Source organism: Maylandia zebra, linkage group LG12, assembly GCF_041146795.1.
Source record: "Maylandia zebra isolate NMK-2024a linkage group LG12, Mzebra_GT3a, whole genome shotgun sequence".
NCBI lineage: Eukaryota > Metazoa > Chordata > Actinopteri > Cichliformes > Cichlidae > Maylandia > Maylandia zebra.
The window spans coordinates 29,518,881-29,539,348 of record NC_135178.1 but is presented as its reverse complement, the minus strand read 5'-3'; the positions used below and the strand labels follow the sequence as shown (position 1 = coordinate 29,539,348).

The 20,468-nt window shown below is 39.2% G+C and overlaps 1 protein-coding gene across 1 annotated transcript in view; it reads right to left on the bottom strand.

Annotated features, from left to right (window-relative positions):
- tmem8b (transmembrane protein 8B) overlaps window positions 1-19,438 on the bottom strand; it is a 36,073-nt gene extending 16,635 nt beyond the window's left edge. Inside the window, exons 1-6 of the mRNA XM_004546933.5 lie at window positions 19,264-19,438; window positions 14,609-14,798; window positions 13,666-13,873; window positions 11,198-11,331; window positions 10,334-10,602; window positions 5,201-5,583 (exon numbers count right to left, since the gene is read on the bottom strand). Of these exons, the coding sequence (XP_004546990.1) occupies window positions 5,201-5,583; window positions 10,334-10,602; window positions 11,198-11,331; window positions 13,666-13,873; window positions 14,609-14,798; window positions 19,264-19,348 (1,269 nt within the window). The 5' untranslated portion in view covers window positions 19,349-19,438. The remainder of the gene's footprint in view (window positions 1-5,200; window positions 5,584-10,333; window positions 10,603-11,197; window positions 11,332-13,665; window positions 13,874-14,608; window positions 14,799-19,263) is intronic.
- Window positions 19,439-20,468: the final 1,030 nt, after the last annotated feature.

Below are 20,468 nucleotides of genomic sequence, written 5' to 3'. Positions count from 1 at the left end.
ATGCAATGACTAACAAACACTTTGCCAGGTGCTGAGATTTCAGGCTTCCTAAACTCACCATCTGGCCTCTATTCTCTTGGTGGGAAGACTAAATCACACCCAGTGGCATTTTGAGAGAGCCCCACACCCTCCCCCTCCTTCATCCTGGCTCTCCTCTACAGTTTGAGGATAAAGGATTAAGCAACAAATATCAAAGTGGCTCACCAGATGCAAACATGGGGAGAGCAAAGCAGGCAAGAGCCACCCCAAAGCCAGATAATATGATTCTAATTGGCAGGTCAAAGAGCTCCATCAAAGTAGAGATGTTTGTAGTCAATGTAGCTAGATGGCAAGGTTGGTGTGCCAATTGACCAGTCAAGCACTATTAGAGGGATTATTATAAAAGTACAAGTATGTACACATTAATTTTTTTGTGATTTCTTTCCTCTGACTTTTTCTTTTGTAACAAAGGTTTATCCAGCCATTCATGTCAGCAAAGGATGATTCCTGGTGAATCTTATTCGATAATCTTCTCCCTTGCTCTTAAACACCACTAAATGGTTAAATTTATACTTTTACTGTGATGTATACCCTGTGATAAACTGGCAACTTGTCCAGGCTGTACCCCCACCTCTCACCCTGTGACAGCTGGAATAGGATCTCCCCCTCACCCTGACTTGAGGATGGACTGATGGAAGGATAGATGGATAAGCAAAAAGTTCGGTATAGTCTGATACCTTAATGAGGACACATTTCAGTGACACTGATTTCCTAACTTTTCATTCAGAACAACAAAGCTGTCGGCTGTTCTTGTACACTAGAAAGCTCCACAAAGCTCAGTGTAAAAGTCAAAAGAGACATATTTTTTAATTGAGCAAAATGAGAGTGTGTGAAGCGTTAATGATGCAAAGGAAATAACAGAAAACATACTTTAATTATTAGACATTTGTTTTTTAATTAGGGCAATTAAGATAGAGGAATTAAAATAAATAAATAAACATCCATATTACTTTATTATTATTTTAAGCATGTATGGGAAATTACGGCATCACAAACCAAAAAAAAAAAGACATACTAGAGGTAACTGTAAATTCTTAGCATCTTGAACTGTTGTGATTACAGTCCCAGTCTTTTCTCAAAGTTAACTTTTTTGGAATTCACTCTTAAAAAACAAGTTACCAATCTTAACTTCCTTTTTTGCTGGCCTCATATGCATTCCTGAGCATCTGTTGATTCAGTAATACTGCAGTATTAAAGCCGTTTAAACTGACAGAATCGTGAGGTTTTGCACTGTCACACAAAATATACTTTGTCAAGGTTTAGCGAGGATTCAACTGTATGCTGTCGCATATGAAATAACAAATCCCACTATGGAGTGCTCGACCTACCCCAGCCTGCAATTCAAGCTGCTATGAAAATTGTTACAGGGTTAAAGCTTACATGAAGCCAAAATGTGACGATGTCCATCCTGTTTTTGGTGTATTTACTCAAAATAACATGACAGACACATGTGTGTAAATTATTTGCAAGTTAAAAAAGCACATCTATAATATAAGTGCACCCAACCTGGTTAGCCAAGAAAGCTAAAGATGTTCAAAAATCAATGGAGCATGTGTAGCTTGTTTTCATTTTTTAGAAATTATATCCCCTTTTAAAATATAAAAAACTATAAGACTATTTCAGAATCAATGCACTTTTTAAATATGATTTATTATTCCACCAGTAATGAATCTCAGTGATTCATTTATTCATTTCATTATCTGCCCATAAACATCCTGGTTCCCCAGGAAACACATGCAATTAAGGAAGAAAGATTATCTCAAGATACAGAGATGTGATATATGTGATCACTCTCAAATCTATCATCCAAACCGTTCATGCACTCGAAACAACGATATTCCCTTGCTTCTTTGATATTTTACTGATAACTTTTGAGGCTCATTCTGTCTCTCAAATCTGTCTGAAATAATTTCCCTTCAGCGTGGATGCTGGCTTTCTCAGCACACTGCATCATTTCTGTCCAGAACCCAGAATTTCTAAAAGGATTTCAATCACTTCTTAAAATAGCTTTAGCTGTCAGGGCATTATGTGATGTGTTGTTAATAATATTCTATTCTTGTTCTGCTTTAAGAACACATTCATGTCTGGAATTCTAATGTTGATCTTGTATGTTTTTTTTATTTACTGGCTTTACTCGTAAAGCCTTTTGTAATATGATTGTGAGCATTGCTATATTAATCATGTTTAATGTTAGGATTTATATGCCCGATCCATTATGCAGATGTTAGTTATGATTGGTGAATGTGAGTGGCAGACCCATAATTCAATCAGGGGTGCTATCTACCAGCAAAGTAAGGCTCAAGGTTAAAGACTGAAGAAAACTACTGTGGAAAATCTTTAAAAGGATCACTTCGACAGCCCTGATGCATCAACTCTGATTGCTAAAATAGAGGAGAAAAAAAAGGTTTGATGAATGCCAGTTTGTCTATGTTGTATACTGACATGTTTTTGCTTTGCTGAGTTTAATAGAAGTTATGCTGATGACATGTGCCAGGCAGTAGATAATGCCAACTGATGCAAGAACATGGACAAGCTGTCATGTGCTGTATATACTGCCTCCATATTCCAGTGCCCAAACTAATTAAACCAAACTCCAATCTCTGTGATGGGTTTTAATTTTAATCAATAATATATCTGCTATCTGGATATCTTTTAAAGCACATGTTTCAGCCTCTGACCACATGAATGCTGCTTAGCAAAAGCAACAGAAGTTTTATTAGTTTGGGGTTTTTTTTTGTAATTTATTTATTGGTATCAATCCAAGTTTATTATTTTAAATAAAAGATACACGTAGTGCACAATTAAGATGTGAAAAATATTACATTTCTTTAGATTCATTATTTATTGTGCATATGTTTAATTATATATTTATGAAGATTTTTAAAATGATTGTTTTAATCAATATTTATTTTAGCATTCAATTTCACACCTCTCCTGTGTGATAATGACAGATGGTGTTGCACAACTCTGCCATAAAAGCGCCTAGTTTTCACTGGCTGATTAAAAATATGAAAATAAATGGCCGTGGAAATACTGGATGTGAACATAAACTTACAAATAGAAAAATGAACATAAGAAATTAATATAGTTTTAAAAAAACATATTTATTGTTTGTCCCTGGCTGTTTAGCTATTAGGACCTAGTATAATATGTAAGCATTATTTTTCATGTATCACACTTATTTATTTTTTAATCTACTCCCCCAAACACTTTTATGCTGCCAAAACAGTTTATTACTGTGACAAAAGTACTAGTGCATAAGGGTTAGCCAAAGCATTCATGAATATGCGCTCATTACACTGTTTCTAATTTCTTTTCTGCGTGAGCCTTACCAAAGGTAAACTTAAACTGATCAACTGCCAGGTGAGGCATCAGTGGGAATAAAAGCCATATGCATTCCTTTCACACTTTTGCACAGAGAGTGATGCAAGGCAGACAAGCAGGTCCAGCTATTGTCTCCTAAAGCCCTGCAAATCTGCCAGAGTCCCCCACAGGCAGCGGCTGACTGGATTCTGCGCCTGTGACAAGCAAGTGACAGATCATCGCCGAGGGGGGTTAAATCTGTTCATAGAATAATATAGCATGACAGTCTCTCTGAAGAATACATCTAACGGCTCATACAACTATCACACCAACCAGGTTTCATCCCAGCATACTGTCTTTGTGACATCTGCAGTGCGCACCCAGTTAAAATTAACCAACAGCACACACTTGGGAGTATACCGGGGTGTTGAATGGAGGGTGAAAGGGGTCAGGGAAAACACTTTGCTACTGCAAAGATAGCACCGATAAATACAAAGAGAGGTTCTGCTGCAAGATAAAGGACAGATACAGTAAACAGGTGAAAATGGGCACACCATGGAGAAAGCCAAGGGGCTCACGTAGCCTTTGTGGGTGGTGACAGCAGCCACAGCAATCCCAAACTCCATTGATACACTGTTAAATGAATTACCGTCAATTATTTTCATTTCCTTTAAAAATTTTCTCTGACAATCTTGGAAAGAAGGCTGTTTGCTTTCTTACCGGGGGTTAGATGAGAAGATTGATCATTAATTTCATCTGTGTGTGCGTGTGTTCAGTAGAGATGATGGATGTGTAGTCTGGCTTATTATAAAGTCTTGAAGCGGTGAGAAACAGTATATAAGCTGCATTTGGACAATTTCAAACCTGTGAGGACAGGATTGTACGGGGGGGAGGGGGCACTACACATAGGGTTTACTTTCATTTATGATTAATCTGACATTAATTTCCTCATTAATTGACTTATCTTGTCTATTAAACCTAGAGCGTAATAGATTTAGTGTTAAATTCAAGTCTGCTGCTGCAAATGCTCTTTTTCATCTTTTTTAATGTCTGACATTTCCTACTGTTTATATCTTTTGTGCTAAATCACTGGTACTGTGGGCAACACATTTTGTTTACCAGTATTTTTACTCTATCTTTAAATGTGGGGAGATAGACCCGATATTTTAAGCAATACTTCCCAAACTGTCAGGATGTTCCTTAGAAGTAAACAATCAAAGCTATCTGTTAGTGTTTTGTGCTTCATCTTGTTGCTGTCTCAACACTGGCTGGCTTTCTCTCCATTAGAAGTAAAATGTTTAAAAGTCCATCTGCCAGCCTGTAGCTCTCCAGTTTCTGGCTCCCTGTAGACCTCCAGAGCCAATGCAGGTGCATTCCTAATGCCATTACTATCTGAAGGACAGATCAACACAGACATATTAAATCCTGCTTGGCTGATTTTTGCATTTTGTTTGCTCTCAATTAGAGACATATGCCACAAGCCCAAACACTGGCGCCTGTTTCATTGTGAACTTTTTCAGTTCCCACAGCAAAGTCTATGACCATACGTGCATCCATATTTAGCAGGCGCGCTCAGCCAGGCACTTTGTGAGCCCAGTTATTCACCCTTGCTAGCTGCTGATTTTCTCCTCTATGACTGTTGCAAATTTACTTTTCTGATAACAATCTGATCCCTGCACAGGATACAGCAAGCGACGGGTGAGAGTGGTGCCAGAGCACTGTCCAGCATCTTGGGCCAAATCCCTTCCTTGGACCAGGATGATAATACTGATTTGATGAGCTAACAGTGCCTCGCAATTTTACAAATACTGCGAGAAATTATGAAAGAAACAATAGTTGTATCATCTGTAAACCTCACCATGTTGAGTTTGAGCTCCATGTTTAGGACTCCTCCACTGTCTAAAACGGGCATTAGGTTGACGGCGAACACGGCTGCCCTGTCCGGTGGAATCGATATATTTGGACCGAAGAAGACGTAGAAGTGCACAGAAAAAGTGTCCAGCTCATTGCGCAGAGTAGGACGGATCGGCCAGCACTTGTTAGTGTCTGCAGTCGGTGCAAGGTAAATGATGCTGTCTTCTGAGGTGTGCAGGTGACTGCTGTTCTGGGACAGGCTTGGCAGGGCTGCCATTAACAGTGTATCAGATAAGGAGAAACCCATCGCTGTTCCAAAAGACTGAGGCATGTTCATCGAGGAGCTGGGTTGTGCTTGGTCTTTCAACAAACTGGGTTTGGAGCAATCTGTTCAGGAAAAAAAAAGTCAAAACAATGCTGTTATTTAATTTGCACTTATATGCACTATAAGCAACAGAGTCTCTATAAATGTTTGAGCTGGAGCTCTGTGTTTTAGATCCGTGCTTACAGGCAGTGTTTATTGTTTGCTATTGTTCCTCAATATCATTTATTCTCTCTCTGCTCTCTTGTGACCCCCGACTGATCACCAAGGCAGCCGCCCACCCTGCTGTTAAAAACTCTGTCTGTTAGAAGGTGGTTTTTTTTCTCACAGAAAGCATTTCATTAATGGGGATTAATGGGTTTTCTTTAAGGTCTTGACATATATGTAAAGCACCCAGAATAAACCATGTTGTTGTTTGGCACTATATTAATGGAACTGAAACCTAATTATTTAGTTCAGCTGGCTTCCAGAACATATACAACAAGATTCAGTGCTGTGGATTGCCTCTAACTTGATTGTAGACTGTATGTTTTCCACCAACACATAGAAAATCAATGCAAAATGGTCACTGATGTCGAATGGCAAAGTATCATCCAATACCAACAGTCCCCAAGGGGAAAGGATTTCAAAGGCTTTTTAGCTCAACCTCGTTTGCATATTATTGTCTCGAAAGGGTTTGAAGTATTTTGATGTCCGTACAGGCAGGTGGAGAACGCCTAAAAATACTGAATACTGCAGCTGCAGGTAACATTTGTGTAAAATCTGTAAAGCCTCGTAGACGGAGGACAAAGATGGAGCACTTGAAGAATCCTGAAAAAAATCTATAGAAAAATCTATAGAAGAAGAGGCAAATGTCACCCATCTGTCTCAAAAAGAGCCAACCAGTAATTAAACCAGAAGACATGTTAACCAATCACATCATACACAATACAGATCATGATACGTTCGGCTGTGTGGTGGCAGACATATTAACTTATTTCTGTGATGATATAGATAAGTCCACCTTTTGTTTTTCTTGGCTTTCTGTATCTAAGATGTGTATTCGCATTGTATTTATTCAGTCCTGAAATCGAGTAGGTTTTTAAATTAAGCTGTAAACCTTCCATATTGATGTATATTTAGGTCTTGGTGACCACTACAATTAAAGTAAAAGTCTCTTATTAAAGTCTCTTTTCATTCATTTAGATGGGCAGTTGCTCTTATCCAACAAAAATGGCTGCTGAGAGGCAAGACTAAATGTATATACACAATAAGTACTGTACTGTATTTGTGTGGGCGGCTTTCCCCCCTTTGATTTAGAGCATAACACATGAACCCTGTTCAGTTGTCTGCTGAGGACAGAAAAGCTGCAGTGATGAAATGCTTTATAAACAGCAACAATAAATAATAAAGTGCAACCTAGTTTTATCACACTTTGTATTACTAGCGACCGTGACACCTGTAAATTGGACCAAATTCAACTATGGGCACATATTTCTGAGACAGCTCATAACAACAATAACCAATAACAGAAAGAAAGGTGAGGACTCCAGATGGTCTCCTCCCTCAACCTGAGCTGTTCTCCAATTTAAATCCACAAAAGGTCAAGTAAGATCTGCCTGGCAGACAGGAGGAAAGACAGAGTGTGAATAATTAGTGTCGGTGTTGCCATAGTAACAAAGTGCACTGTACAGTGCCGAGCAAAGGGAGGGGATCGCTACATGGAAGTGGACGTCCCACAGATTTGTGAGCTATCCCCATTGAGGGAGCATAAAGAGTATCTCGGTTCTCCACAACCCAAAAACAGCATGTAGCACTTAAGGATGGTATCATTTGCCTCTTAGCAATCCTGCACGAATCACCTCAGTTTGGGTTCCAGTCTTTTCTTGAAGAAGCCTCTTGATGATCTGACTGTGTCTGGCATCCCTTATCCCATCAAACATAAACTGTCAGATGCATGAGCATTTTGGACAGTCTTTGAAAAACATTTTCTGATTTGTGCTTAGATAAGAGTAGAACAGCCAAGATTTAGTCTTTTATGTGCATCTGAAAGCCATAATCCTCTATACTTTGACTGCATACCTTTGAATACTTGATATGGCATGCTGCAGAGATCCACTCTGAGCTTTTGTTTGGCCTAATTTATGAGGTAAACCACCCAAGCTTGGTCTTTTAAAGCAGCAGGAAGAAAAATAAATAAAATTGCAGACAAACTGCTCATGGATAAACACCGCAATTTATCTGCAGATAATAAGAAAAAAGAGAAATCCAACAGATAAACATCTAGTAAAGCAGTAAAATACTTTAATTGGCAAAATTGGTAAAATAGTTTAATTCAAAAACCTCACAGTGTGAAAAACCTTCAGTTCATTTATAGATCTCCAAATCACAATCACAACAGGCGCTGAATATGCCGTGTCATTAAACATTAAAGGGTAATTTAAATCAATCTATAACACTAATGCACAAAGATGTCTTCACTTTAAAATGTAAATGTAAATTTAAACAGAATACATTTTTTATTTATTAATTTTAAATCTCCATATCTATAAAGGTCAAATCATGAAATTTAGGCAAAACAGAAGGTAAGGGGTTTGTTTTTTTGTTTTTGTTTTTAAATCAGCATCTCAATTTTTAGTTTAATCTAACTCAATATTTTTTTATGTCATTTACAGCGCACTTTTTTTATTCTTTGCAATTGCTTTTCCAGCACTTGTCCAATTAAACACAATAGATAAACCAGGTTATTAAATATAAAACTAATATTGGTTTGCAATATTTTACTTTCATAAGTTTAAAATCCAGATAAAAAATACAGCTTAATGATGAAATTCTCTAAAAGAAGAAAGAATATATGTGTTTTGTTATAACCATTTTATAAATTTTTTGATCTTTTAATATCTAAATTAATATAATGACAGACATTAAAGACTTTATTCAAATTTAGATGGAAATAATTTATCATTGATGAATGTACTGAATCTGAAACCGAGGAGGAACTATGTTACACCTGTGCATGTTCCCTCTTAAGTGGACCTGAAAAAGGTATAACAGGAACAACTACTCTGTCTGCAGCTGTCTGTGTCTCCATTCACAGCAGAGCACCATCCCCATCTTCAGATGCTTCATTAGAGCTGCTTTTGTAGTCCTTTCTGCCATCTGTTGTCTTTACTTAAAAGCATGTTCAACTGGGCTGAAATCAGGGGAATGTTACGGCTATTTAAGAACATTACATTTCTTTGTTTTTAGAAGCTCTTGGGTTAGTTTGCAGTATGTTCTGAGTCAATATCCCTCTGTGGATCACTTCAGTTTTGCAGCATTTGACTGAATCCCATGAAAAAACAAAACAAAAGCTATATCACTATACACTTCAGAATTTGCTCGACTACTTCTCATCATCAAAATACTGCACTGACCCAGTTCCACTGGTACCCATGCATGCCTATGCCATCAAATTGGCTCTACCATACTTGACAGATGATGCGGCATGCTTTGATCATAAGCGCTCCCTTTCCTTCTCCATACTCTTCTCCTGCCATCACTCCGCTAGTAGTTTGATTTGTATAAAGAATACTGGTCCCGAACTGGACTGGCTTTTTAAGATATCTTTGAGTTAAGTCTATTGTGGCTTTTCTATTCTTGAGCGTTCCCATACTGAGATAAACTATCTTTTGAATGGTAAATGGTCTGTATTTATATAGCGCTTTACTAGTCCCTAAGGACCCCAAAGCGCTTTACATATCCAGTCATCCACCCATTCACACACACATTCACACACTGGTGATGGCAAGCTACATTGTAGCCACAGCCACCCTGGGGCGCACTGACAGAGGCGAGGCTGCCGGACACTGGCGCCACCGGGCCCTCTGACCACCACCAGTAGGCAACGGGTGAAGTGTCTTGCCCAAGGACACAACGACCGAGACTGTCCAAGCCGGGGCTCGAACCGGCAACCTTCCGATTACAAGGCGAACGCCCAACTCTTGAGCCACGATCGCCTCACTGAAGTTGCTGACTACTTCAACATGTCTTTGGATCACATAAGGAGCTCTGTGAGCATCTACCAAGTGCAAATACCAATTCAAGTACAGACCTTGTATCTTCTTAATTTACAGGGAATTAATGCGGATTTGGGTTTTACCTGGCCATGACACTCCTTATCAGTCAGCTGTCCAATTATTTTTAAATCCATAAAAAGGAGTGACTACGCAAAGGAATATTAATTTAAAAAATGTCTATATGGTAATTCGTTTATGGTTAATGCAGTGTTATTATTAAAACCCCTGATTTAAAACGAAAAGTCTAATCTCAGTCAAACCTCAGTTGCAACATTATAAACGGTCACTGTCTAAAGGCAGATTTCCCCCAGACGTCTGTGGGAAATCTGCCTTGTAACTTATGACGTAACAGGAAACGCTTCTTAACCTTGCGATGTAACCTACCAAGCCATTTAGTTGTTGTGAGATGTATTGACCTGTACCATAATATACACATGTAGTTACATTTTTCATAAGATTAAAAGGGGTTTCCAGCTATGTTGTAAGTTACAACAGATTTCCTGCAGAAGTCTAAATCAGGCTTTACTGATCTATCTGAATGACCAGAAGCAAATAGCAGTGAAAGTTATGTAATATTAACCAACAAAGTCCATATTCTGACTTTATGACTTTTTAACTTCAGGTCTGAAGCTTATTGAAATGATTGTAATTGTAATTGAAATGATTATTTATGTGTTTATAATGTGTTTATTCTGATATAAATAAAGAACACAAATTTGCTACAAACAACTGAAATTAACATTAGCCAGAAAATATGGCAAAAAAGCATCACACTCACCTGTGACCTGCACCCCGATGCGGAAGTAGACGTCAGAGTTACTTAGATATCTCTCCACCAGGATATAATACCATTGCTCCCAGGCAGGTACAAGGGTGACTAATTCACAAGGGTTCCACTCCCTGCAGTCGAGGGCACTTGAGTTATGCACTGGCGGTGCCCGCGCTCTTATCTTCAGCACCACGGGACAACTGTCACTACTCTTGTTCTTGGTGCTGCAGTTTACCAGCTGAACCTTCACCTTTGATATATAATTGGGGATGAACACTCTGCACAGGCACACATAAACACATGTTTTAGGCATTATACCACACAATAAAATGTAGACCTCTACTGAGTAAACATAATGTAAGTCAGCTTCATTGAAATAATTGTCTTTTAGATTTGTTGAATGTTGTGTATCACATCTATTCTGCAAAGGCTTCTATGTTAAATCTATATACTATATATTTTATCATGAGAAAATTAAGATAAGGCTTCAATAAAAATATATATAGTATTATAGTCCCTTCACATCATTTATGCAGCACTCATAATAGCAGCTCTCCTTCCTTTAGGCACCATCGCGAAGACCATGAAAAAAATGAAGATTAACCTTGGAAGCAAAATCTTATTATTCCACTCAAAAGACTCAAAGTAGGTGAAGTTGATAAAGGTGTGCAAACTAATCACACACAGGAATTGCACCTTTTAAAATGAAATTGCAAGATACATTAAAAAAACATAACTTAAGAGGCAGATGAAGGATTAGGCTGGGGAAGTGTTATGCTGCAAAAAATAAAAATAAAACGCAATTTTCTCCTGGTGTCTTTTCTCAAAGTCAAGCCCCTGTCAGGTTTCTAGGAGCCCACGTAGGTGACTTACTTATAAAGTGCAGATCTATTATGGACTGGGATCATCTGGTCAATGAAGTATCCAGGGTAAAGTACTGAAATCCCAATCAGCCTCTGAACAATGAGCTGAGGCTGGAACAGATACTGGCATTCCTCAGACAGACCCTACAAAGATAAAGCAGCAGTTGTTCAGATTGTATTTTTGTGGTTAACTCACCAATTTTTTTAAAAGCTGGTAAAGAGGAGATTAGATATCATTCAGACCGACTGAAAATTCCTAATGGACTGTGTGCATTAAGCCTGTCAGCCTCCTGGATTAATATCATTCCGTCCTCCCCCTCCCTGCCACACAGCGTAACATGCACCCACTATTTCACTTGTGTTGTTCTGAACCATTAATGCTTGATGTGCATTACTTTGTGAGATGAGCCGAGTAGACAGACTGATTTAGAGCCAAGAGACCGTGCATTAGTTTCTACACATGATGTGCTGTAAAATTTGTTTGTAAAATGAAGAGAAGCCTTTTGCACCTGATTCAACAGGACAGGTGTGAATGCCAAATTAGGCCCTTCGTTTCTGTCAACTGATCATTGACCCCTCCTGCTCTCGAGTCACAATTACTGTGGCATGTCATTAGTCTGGAAGCTGCTGGGGTGACCCTTTGATTTATTACAGCCTGTCGCTTGGACATGCACATGCACCTTGTGCTTGAATAAAAGCTCAACCAACGTGGGCTTTTGAGAGCAAATGGTTTTACACTGTGAGCCCAAACGGTTTTGATGTTCAATAGCTTTACATTTGACCTTCTTCATACCAAAAGCGATGTGGGCATTCATTCATTTTCCACAGAATTTCACTCTTGGCAAGATGTTAAAGCCTCTAAAACTCCATTAGAGCCATAAAGCACTAAACCTCCCTAATGAAACCCTGTCTAAATGCATTATTTTAGCTCCTTCAGTCACAGCTGCCCACCGAGACGATGTAATTTTAAGGTTCACTTTGGAATATACAGTATGTCAAAGTTTATCAGGTATACATGGAGAGCTGCAAAAAAACAAAAACCTATTAGAGCTTGTGTTCTCAACTCTGTTCAATTGTATGCTATTGTATTTGAGTCAGCAGTAAGTATTGTTGTATTGCTGCTGCACTGAATTGACAGGACATAGTACCTGTCAACACATTCTCATCCCAAGGTGTCAAATACAACGGTTTGCCACTGGCATCACAGAGATAAGCAGAAAGCTGTCCCCTTTCCTTGGAAAAGGTGTAGCATTGGCCTAGAGGTTTGTTAGCAAGTAGACCGTGGCTTGTACCTTATTAGGGAACTTTTGCTGACTTGTTTTCTTTTCATTTTTTTTTCATTTGCACTCACGTTTTTATCTTGTATAGGTACCACAACTACCTGTTTAAGTTTAAAAGAACGTTTTACAAATGTACCTCTTCACAATATTAGCCCTTCGTTTATAAAAATGCTCAAGGGCATCCAGTGCGCTCTACAGAGACATATAAAAAGGGTATTACAGAACTCCAATTTTGCTCTGTAAAGAGTAGCATATTCTATTTGCAATAAAGGACATTTCAGCAAATGCAGTTATTCTCTTTGACTCTGTTTTCAGTTGCTAAATCCTTACTTACTCTTAAGATTGGTATTAAACTGAGATAGTTATAAATGCGTCGCACATCTCCCTTTTCTGCTTGCATTGCTTCCAATTGTGTCTATTTTCTAAAGGAAAAACATCTTAGTTGCTAGAAAATTGCTTCAGAAAGCAAAATTTTAAAAGGTTTGTTATTTCCATCTACAGAGTGTGTCATTGGAAGCTGGTCACATTTGAGCCATGGTGGCTTATATCCCCAAATCCCCCAAAACAAACCAATTCTTCTGTATATGTGATGCTGCTGGCAAGTTCTGATTATATTTTTGATTGTTGTGTATTTCAGGTGCACTTTTGCCAGTCAGTGGAAACCACAAAGCACAAGTGAACACCATGCCAGTGACACATAAATTCCCTGAAATGGAAATCAGCAGGTGTTTATGCAGCCAAATAGGAGAACACGATGAGATGAAGAAAAACTCTCTGACACTGTTCAGCCTCTTTAGGTTCTGCAGTACATACTGGAATACTAATGCCAAGGATCACTTAAATCATTTTTATTTAATTTATTTTTTTCCCCGTCACAAAGGGGAGTTAAGCAAGCATGAAGAAAATGATTTAGATATCATTAGAGTTATGATACATAACACTCTGACACAAATAAGCTTACATTTTACCAGTCATAAGTGGTGAATGATGTGTAACACAAACATGATGCAGTCTTTTCATTTACAGCTCTAAACAACTGATGCTGGGTGCAGAGGGGTTTCTATTTTTCACAGCGTGGATGTAACGCTGGCAATATTGGTCTAGTGGTTCAGTAGTAAGAGAGATTCATTCGGAGTATTTGTTTTCAGTAAAGCTGTAGGAATTCTGGTGTTTATTTGTGATAAATGTGCAGGCTCACCTTGACTGAGATCTTGCCTTCATCCTTAGGTAAATGTGCCGCCAGGAACCAGTCTCCAGGGAGAGGGCTGGTCACGTTGAATGCTCCTGTTGTACGGTTTGGAAGAGTCCAGGTCAGAGTCACAGCAAAGGACCCTGGGATGACTGTATCCCGAGGGAAGCGGGTGAACAGGGGGTTGATTACTGGAGGAGCCCCGGACCTGAAGTACCTATTAATCACAAAGCCACAGTTCAGCCTCCTTAGGCCTAATACTGTCATAAACAACAAGAACATCTGCTAAATATTAAAGTTATCCATGGGAACAGCTAACAGCAGAAGTACAGCTGGCATCCTATACACAAATAAGAATCACAGCAACAAGTTCTCAGACCACACGTCTTCAAAAATATTATATATTTATACACCAGACAAAGATGTTTCAAGCAAGGAGTTAATTTATTCAGCACATATCCATCTTTGACCTTTCTTTTGATCTCAGCTATGCACCTGTAGAGCATTGACTGTATCGCGCACAGTTATGACACCACCACACTGACAATCCAGACAGACAGGCATATAAACACCTGCCAAAGCACTCAAAATGGTCTTTGTTCTGGTTTCTGCTAGAGCAAGTGATTCCAAGGCCATGTTTCTGTATAACAAACACACACACACACTCACAGCTGGTACCGTTTCAGATACAGAACATTAATAATAAGCTCTTCATATCTGAATGGAACAAACGCGTCCATTATTTCAGACGCTATATCACTGAGACACAGGAGACTGACAAAAATACATAAAGCTTCATACAGCTAACGGCTTCACAGTTTCTCCTTGCGTGTAGGCTATAACCCCTTATTTTTCTAAATGTATTTAAGATGCTTATAATCAGCTGGAGAAGAAGAACACTTCAGTTGGAGAACAACAACAGAACAGTGTTAAGCCAAACTCGGTGTCTTACACAGTCACATTGCGGTTCGGGCAGCTGTCTCCAAACGTGCCCCCTTGCTCCTTGAAGGTGATGAGATTCCATACGGCCATCATGGTGTCGTCAGGCACATTGAAGTGGAACAGTTCCACACTGGCGAAGGAGTTGAAAGCACTCAGCTTACGAGGCGTACGGGTGAAGTATTCAGTCACAAAAAGGCAATCTGCAGGGAAGAGAATAAGAGGAATGTGTCCCAAAAATATTTGTGATGGTGGATAGCCTTTAAGCCTTATCGAGCCATTACTCTGCTTTGTCACAACTAAAAGTCACTTTCAACATACTGATGTACGCATCATGTTTGGCATGTTACCAGATTAGTTTAGAATGTTACCAATTTGATCTGGTAACATTTCTTTTCAATGCATACAAACTATAGCTGAGGTTAATGGAAGTTGCAAGAAAATAAAAACGTGACCTAATAATGGTATTATATGAAAAGTCAGGTGATCAAAGTGATGTAGTGTCCAATGCAGGGCACTATATCACAGGGTGGAAAACAGTTTTACTGCCACTATTACTTTAAAGTAACAACGTCCTATAAATCTTGAAGCAAAGTTGCAATGAAAAGATAGACAAGACAGGCGGGTGCTTTGCTTTACTCTGAAGTGCAGTGGTTGGTTTGAGGAAGAGAAACTTTGACTCAACTGACTGAACATCCCATATGCTTTGACTCATGGTTGTAGCTGGGAAACTTAAAACTAAAAATGACATCCATACTGCATGCTACATACTACAGAAGGACTGCAGAGTGTACTATTATAATCTATTAAATGTGTTGCACAGTGTAGTATGACCGCTAAGCTGGAAACAACCCTGGATTTATTTGTATGTTCATGTATTCAGTGTATCTATAGCTCCACGGACATTTATGGTAGCCCATGAAATAACTGTCAGCACATCTCAATTAGGAAAGCTGTGTGCTTGGAACAACCATCTCACTAACAGACCAATATCAACATCGTTGAAAGCATTGAATCATGATTAAAGCTGTTGCTTACAAAGAATAAATATTTAATTAAGAACATTTCCCAATATGCCTGTACTATCACTGCTGTGACTAGAGAGCAGTTTTAAGGTGACTCGCTGTAATGACTTACAGAGTTTCACCTCAGAGGCAGCAAATTATTTCTTTAAGAGGTAAATAATCAAAATATGTGATCAAAGACTTTTAACTCCTTCAAAAGAAGCTGCGGGAGACGGATATATGCAGGCTCACTCGCGTCCTGCATAATGTCAAATCCTTGGATTACACCCACCAAAGCCTCTCCATATAAATGCAGCAGACAAGCAGCAGGTGTAATCTGCCACATTACCTACATGAGCTGGGCTGGCATCAAGCACAGCCAGCGGGTGGGCAAAAAATGGGGGAAATTGTGTGCAAGTCACTTAATTGCTACACTAGAACATAAAGCGTCTTTTAGGCGAGGCGTTATCATAAATATAAACTCAAGTAGGTAGAAAAGAAGGCAGCAGATTATTACGGGAATAATGCGGTGGCACTTTGATGTTTCACTGGAGGAAAATGCTTCCACTTGTGGCGCATTCGCTTTCTGCGTGTCAGCCATTAAAATTGCAGTACCTGTGGTGACATTGTTTGGGTTTTCTTTTTGTCTCACCTACAATTTGTACAAAAATATAAATAATTTCACACCACTGTTTTCAGAATACAGTGAATCTAAAAATGATGACAGTAAAATAACAAAACAAAACAAAACAAAAAATGATAAATAAAACGAGTGAAAAGGCAATGAGGTGCAGACGTGTAAAGAAATAGGTTGTCTTGAATGCGCAATACTTTCTTATGTTTGCGTAAAAGGAGCAAAACAGCTCTTTTCTGTTCTTTTCTCCCCCCACGACATTATCCACTCACCTATGGAGGCAACCTTGAATACTAAAGATGTACTGCGGAAGCCGAAACTGAGAAGAATGAAGTGGTTTGCTGTCAAGAGTGAAATCCTAATCCCATACAAAGCTCCAGGTCTTTATTTGAGCCTCATTCCAGCCTTTTGCTGGACTGTTATCTCTGGTATATGTGAGCCTTCTTTACATTAAGATTCTTCTTTGCCCTTTCATTAACAGACTGTGACTGGGGTCACAGCCTGAAGTGCTATAACTCAAAAGGGTGAGTTTGGCGCTAACAGTGCTGGAGTCTGCAGTAAGCCTACAGTCACTGCTTGGCTGATTAGAAAGAAACAGACATGATTTTTTCTTTCCATTTACAGATTGCAGCTAAGCCCACAAAAAGTGTAGTTACAGTGGATCGGTCAGAAAGAGGTTTAAAAAAAGAAGCACATCTAGAAGTAGGACTGTGAATGGTGATTACGCTATTCAAGAGGAATCCTTAAATCAGAATTAATTGCTAATCGTCACTTTTTCCAGGTGTCATAATCTAAGGTACATGAAAGCCACCATTCATCATCAAAACTACACCTTCACACAGTCTCTAGATCACTAACAGAGGGTCAGGGCTGTCACAGTGGGTCAAGAGATGGTAGAGGGAACTAAGAAAATCAAACTCTTCCTTTTTAAAAACCTTTGCTTATTGTCATTTTGCCTCTTTACTGGCACAAACTAAAATCTTAGAGGGGTTTATAGCCAAAGGATTTTAAAAAATCGTTTTTCCTAAGCATAGCTTTTAATCATCATTTTTATCACAAGTTAATATTTAAGGCTTGATTTTGCTTACACGTGTTAATTGCATCAGTGTCTTGCAAGTACTGAATATCCTGAAACAGGGTGCGTTTCTTTGGCAACTGTCACAGCCTCGCGTTTACATTTTTATAGTTGTGATTTCCAATGCTCTCTAATGTGCAAGCTATACAGAGGTGGTTACCGTCACACTTAATTGACAAGACAGGCTACGTGTCAAACACGTCGAGATCTCAAGATCTGAGGTTGTTGTGACAAAATGAATACAGAAAATTAGAATAATGAACTGACATATCTATTTTCAAGCTACGCGTGAAAAGCTCCGGGCTCGGTGACACTCCAGCAGCCACGCACAGAGACTTCACTTAAGTCTGAAGGTGTAAACATGCCAAAATATCTAAATATGCTTGTTTGTTTGCCAGCCAAATAAAGACGTTTCATTTGAAGATAAAGGCAGCCGAGTGCTTACAGGCTTTCTCATAGTGTGGTTCTGGATTCAATAATCTCTTCAATGAGCACCTCCCTACCACTGTTTTACTCTGTTAGAGGCTTAATATAGACATAATCCTGCTTTTTGTCATCTCAACATGGGATTTATCCATTAATACTTAGCTGGGCTGTCTTTAAACTTTATTTTTTGGAACAGCAAAAAGTAATTGCTGCTTTTCGAAATTCCTCCTCCTCTAGCAGATTTTAAAATCTCTCAAAAAAAAAAAAACAGCTGCTAAAGATCAACCATCTGGAACAAGAGCCACTAAATGACACCAAATTTAATACTGGCCAGCGATAAAGTCAAATTTTGAGTCAACACTATTCTCTCCTCCATCCTCCTCACATCCACCTACAGAAACAAACGCCTCGAAGATAACACACAGCCGTAAAGATTACTGGACCTTCCACTTCCACAATGGGAGATGCAGACACCAGAGATATTAAACATTAACAATTCATACACATCTAAACATGCACAATCTGCCTGGCAATCAAGTGGGTTAACATAAATTATTTTATGGTAAAGAATAAGCTCTAATTCTCTGTTGTCTCTGTTTTACTGAGATATATCCAAGAAAGCAGGGGGGAAGGGTAAAGTGGGTAAACTGGGCTTTCTGTCTAAAGCCAAATATGTCGAATGAGTTACTAGAATTGATAAAGCAAAACAGCAACAAGTCAGACAGACCTGTATGGTCCTTAGTGGCCACAGCCAGTACAGTCTGTGCTGTAGGTATGGATTCATTGTTATCAGATTTTTGTTGCACACCTCAGTCTTGAAGCAGCAAAGAAATTTTCATGGATAGACATTTAAAAAAAGAAAACAAATCAAGGAGGATACGCTTAGGTTCTTCTTTTTTAAGGAAACAGATAGAGAGAAATAATGAGAGCATGCTGCACTTTTCATACATTTAAAAACCTAAAAACAACTTGATTTTACAAAAGTCAACTTCAAAATTGTCCCATTATCCAGTTAAACCAGTTTAGTTCTCATCTCCTATCAAAGCAGGTTAAATTTAAGACGGGAAACAAGAAGGTTTGACTTAACCTTTCCCTTTATCCCATTACTATGGTCACATTTTGTAGTCAGCCGTGCCAGCGTGCACTAACTTGGCTTTGAGCCTTCACGTCTCCGCAAAATGAGAACAAATGAAAGGTAACAAGAGTCAACACGTCCGGACTGATCGGTTTTCTTGTGACCACATTTAGACCTCCGTATCGTAGCCTACAACCTATAGGAGCTTCACTCAGTGCATTGTGAGCCATAATTAGCAGCATCCTTCCCCATACGTAACGTAACCGAAGCAGGTCCGTGTTCAGGAAAACCGTTTTGTCAGTGGCCGAGACTGAAAGCAGCAGCTGTGGATGTTTCGGAGACTGAATTGAAGCCAGAGACAGGATGAGATGCTGCCGCCGCTGCTGGGAGGATTTCAGCACCCCGACAAAAGGAACAGCTCCGCGAATCAAACACTCACTGAATGGAAACTCACCTCCAACAGCGCAGAGATAGGTGTAAACAAGCAAGAGGAGCCTCGGAGGGCTACATCCTGAGCCCAGGCGCTCCAGTTGCCACATCGTTAAAAGCAGAATATTTTGTGAGGGGCTCCAGCCCGAGTGCAGTTCTCAGACGCTCTGCTGGTCTACATTTTTTCAGATATTTGCCAACGACCAGCTGTTTGTGCATGACGTCATTCAGACGACGACGGGACAGCGCCTCCTCTTTGGCTTTGATTTGACAACCTCAATATGTCGACTTATTTCATTGGACCTCCGGCCCTGTCAGTCCGGCGATAGTGCAGACGTAGATTGCACCACAAGGATTCACACTTCGCCGTCCTGGCCACCCGACACGGGCACGAGTGAGGTGTGAGGCTGCAGCTGCCCCTCGAGCCTGCAGCCTCTTCTGCCAGGACCCAGGACACAAAGTTGGTACTTTGGAGGAATGGAAGACTTCATCTTATGTGGTCGTGCACAAGCCTCAAAACTAATAAAATACGATTTCCAGCGATTAATAAATTCAAAGCAACTAATTTGGGTTTCTGTTAGACTAAAAAAAAAGTAAAAGTGCAGCAACTCCACGTGTCAGTCTAGTTTTAAAAAACTAGCAATATACATACTCCTTAAAATATAACATATTACGTGAGCATAAATAAAATGAAAGGCTAAAAGGATTTATTTTAATGATTCATAGTGGGCTCAATTTGGGCCTCAAATATAAAAGCAGTCAAACCACAGTTAACAAAGCACAAGTGGACAATGAGTCATTACATTTATCCAGTGAAAAATATTTAAAAGTGAATGAATACACAAAATATACTTGAGGAGTTTGAATTTTTCATTTTAAGGATCACGTGGTCATCGGGTGACGTGTTTGTCAGACAATCATCATGCTACCACCAGGACACTGCCATTAAGAATGACTCAGATTTTTATTTCTAGGCCATGGGGTGACATGAATCATAAGTGTCCCAGCTGATTTATTGGGATTGAGTATAATTGATCTGTCATCAATGAAACATTAAACTAAAGCACTAGAGCTGAGCTAAAAGAAAATGTGTGGAGGGTAAGAATGTCAAAAGAATGTTACTGATGTGCCCAACAAGATGTAACTCTACTCATCTAACACTAACTCACAAAGACTTTAATAAATCCAACACACAGGATGGGTGCCAGTTAAATTGCCTAGGGTTTAATT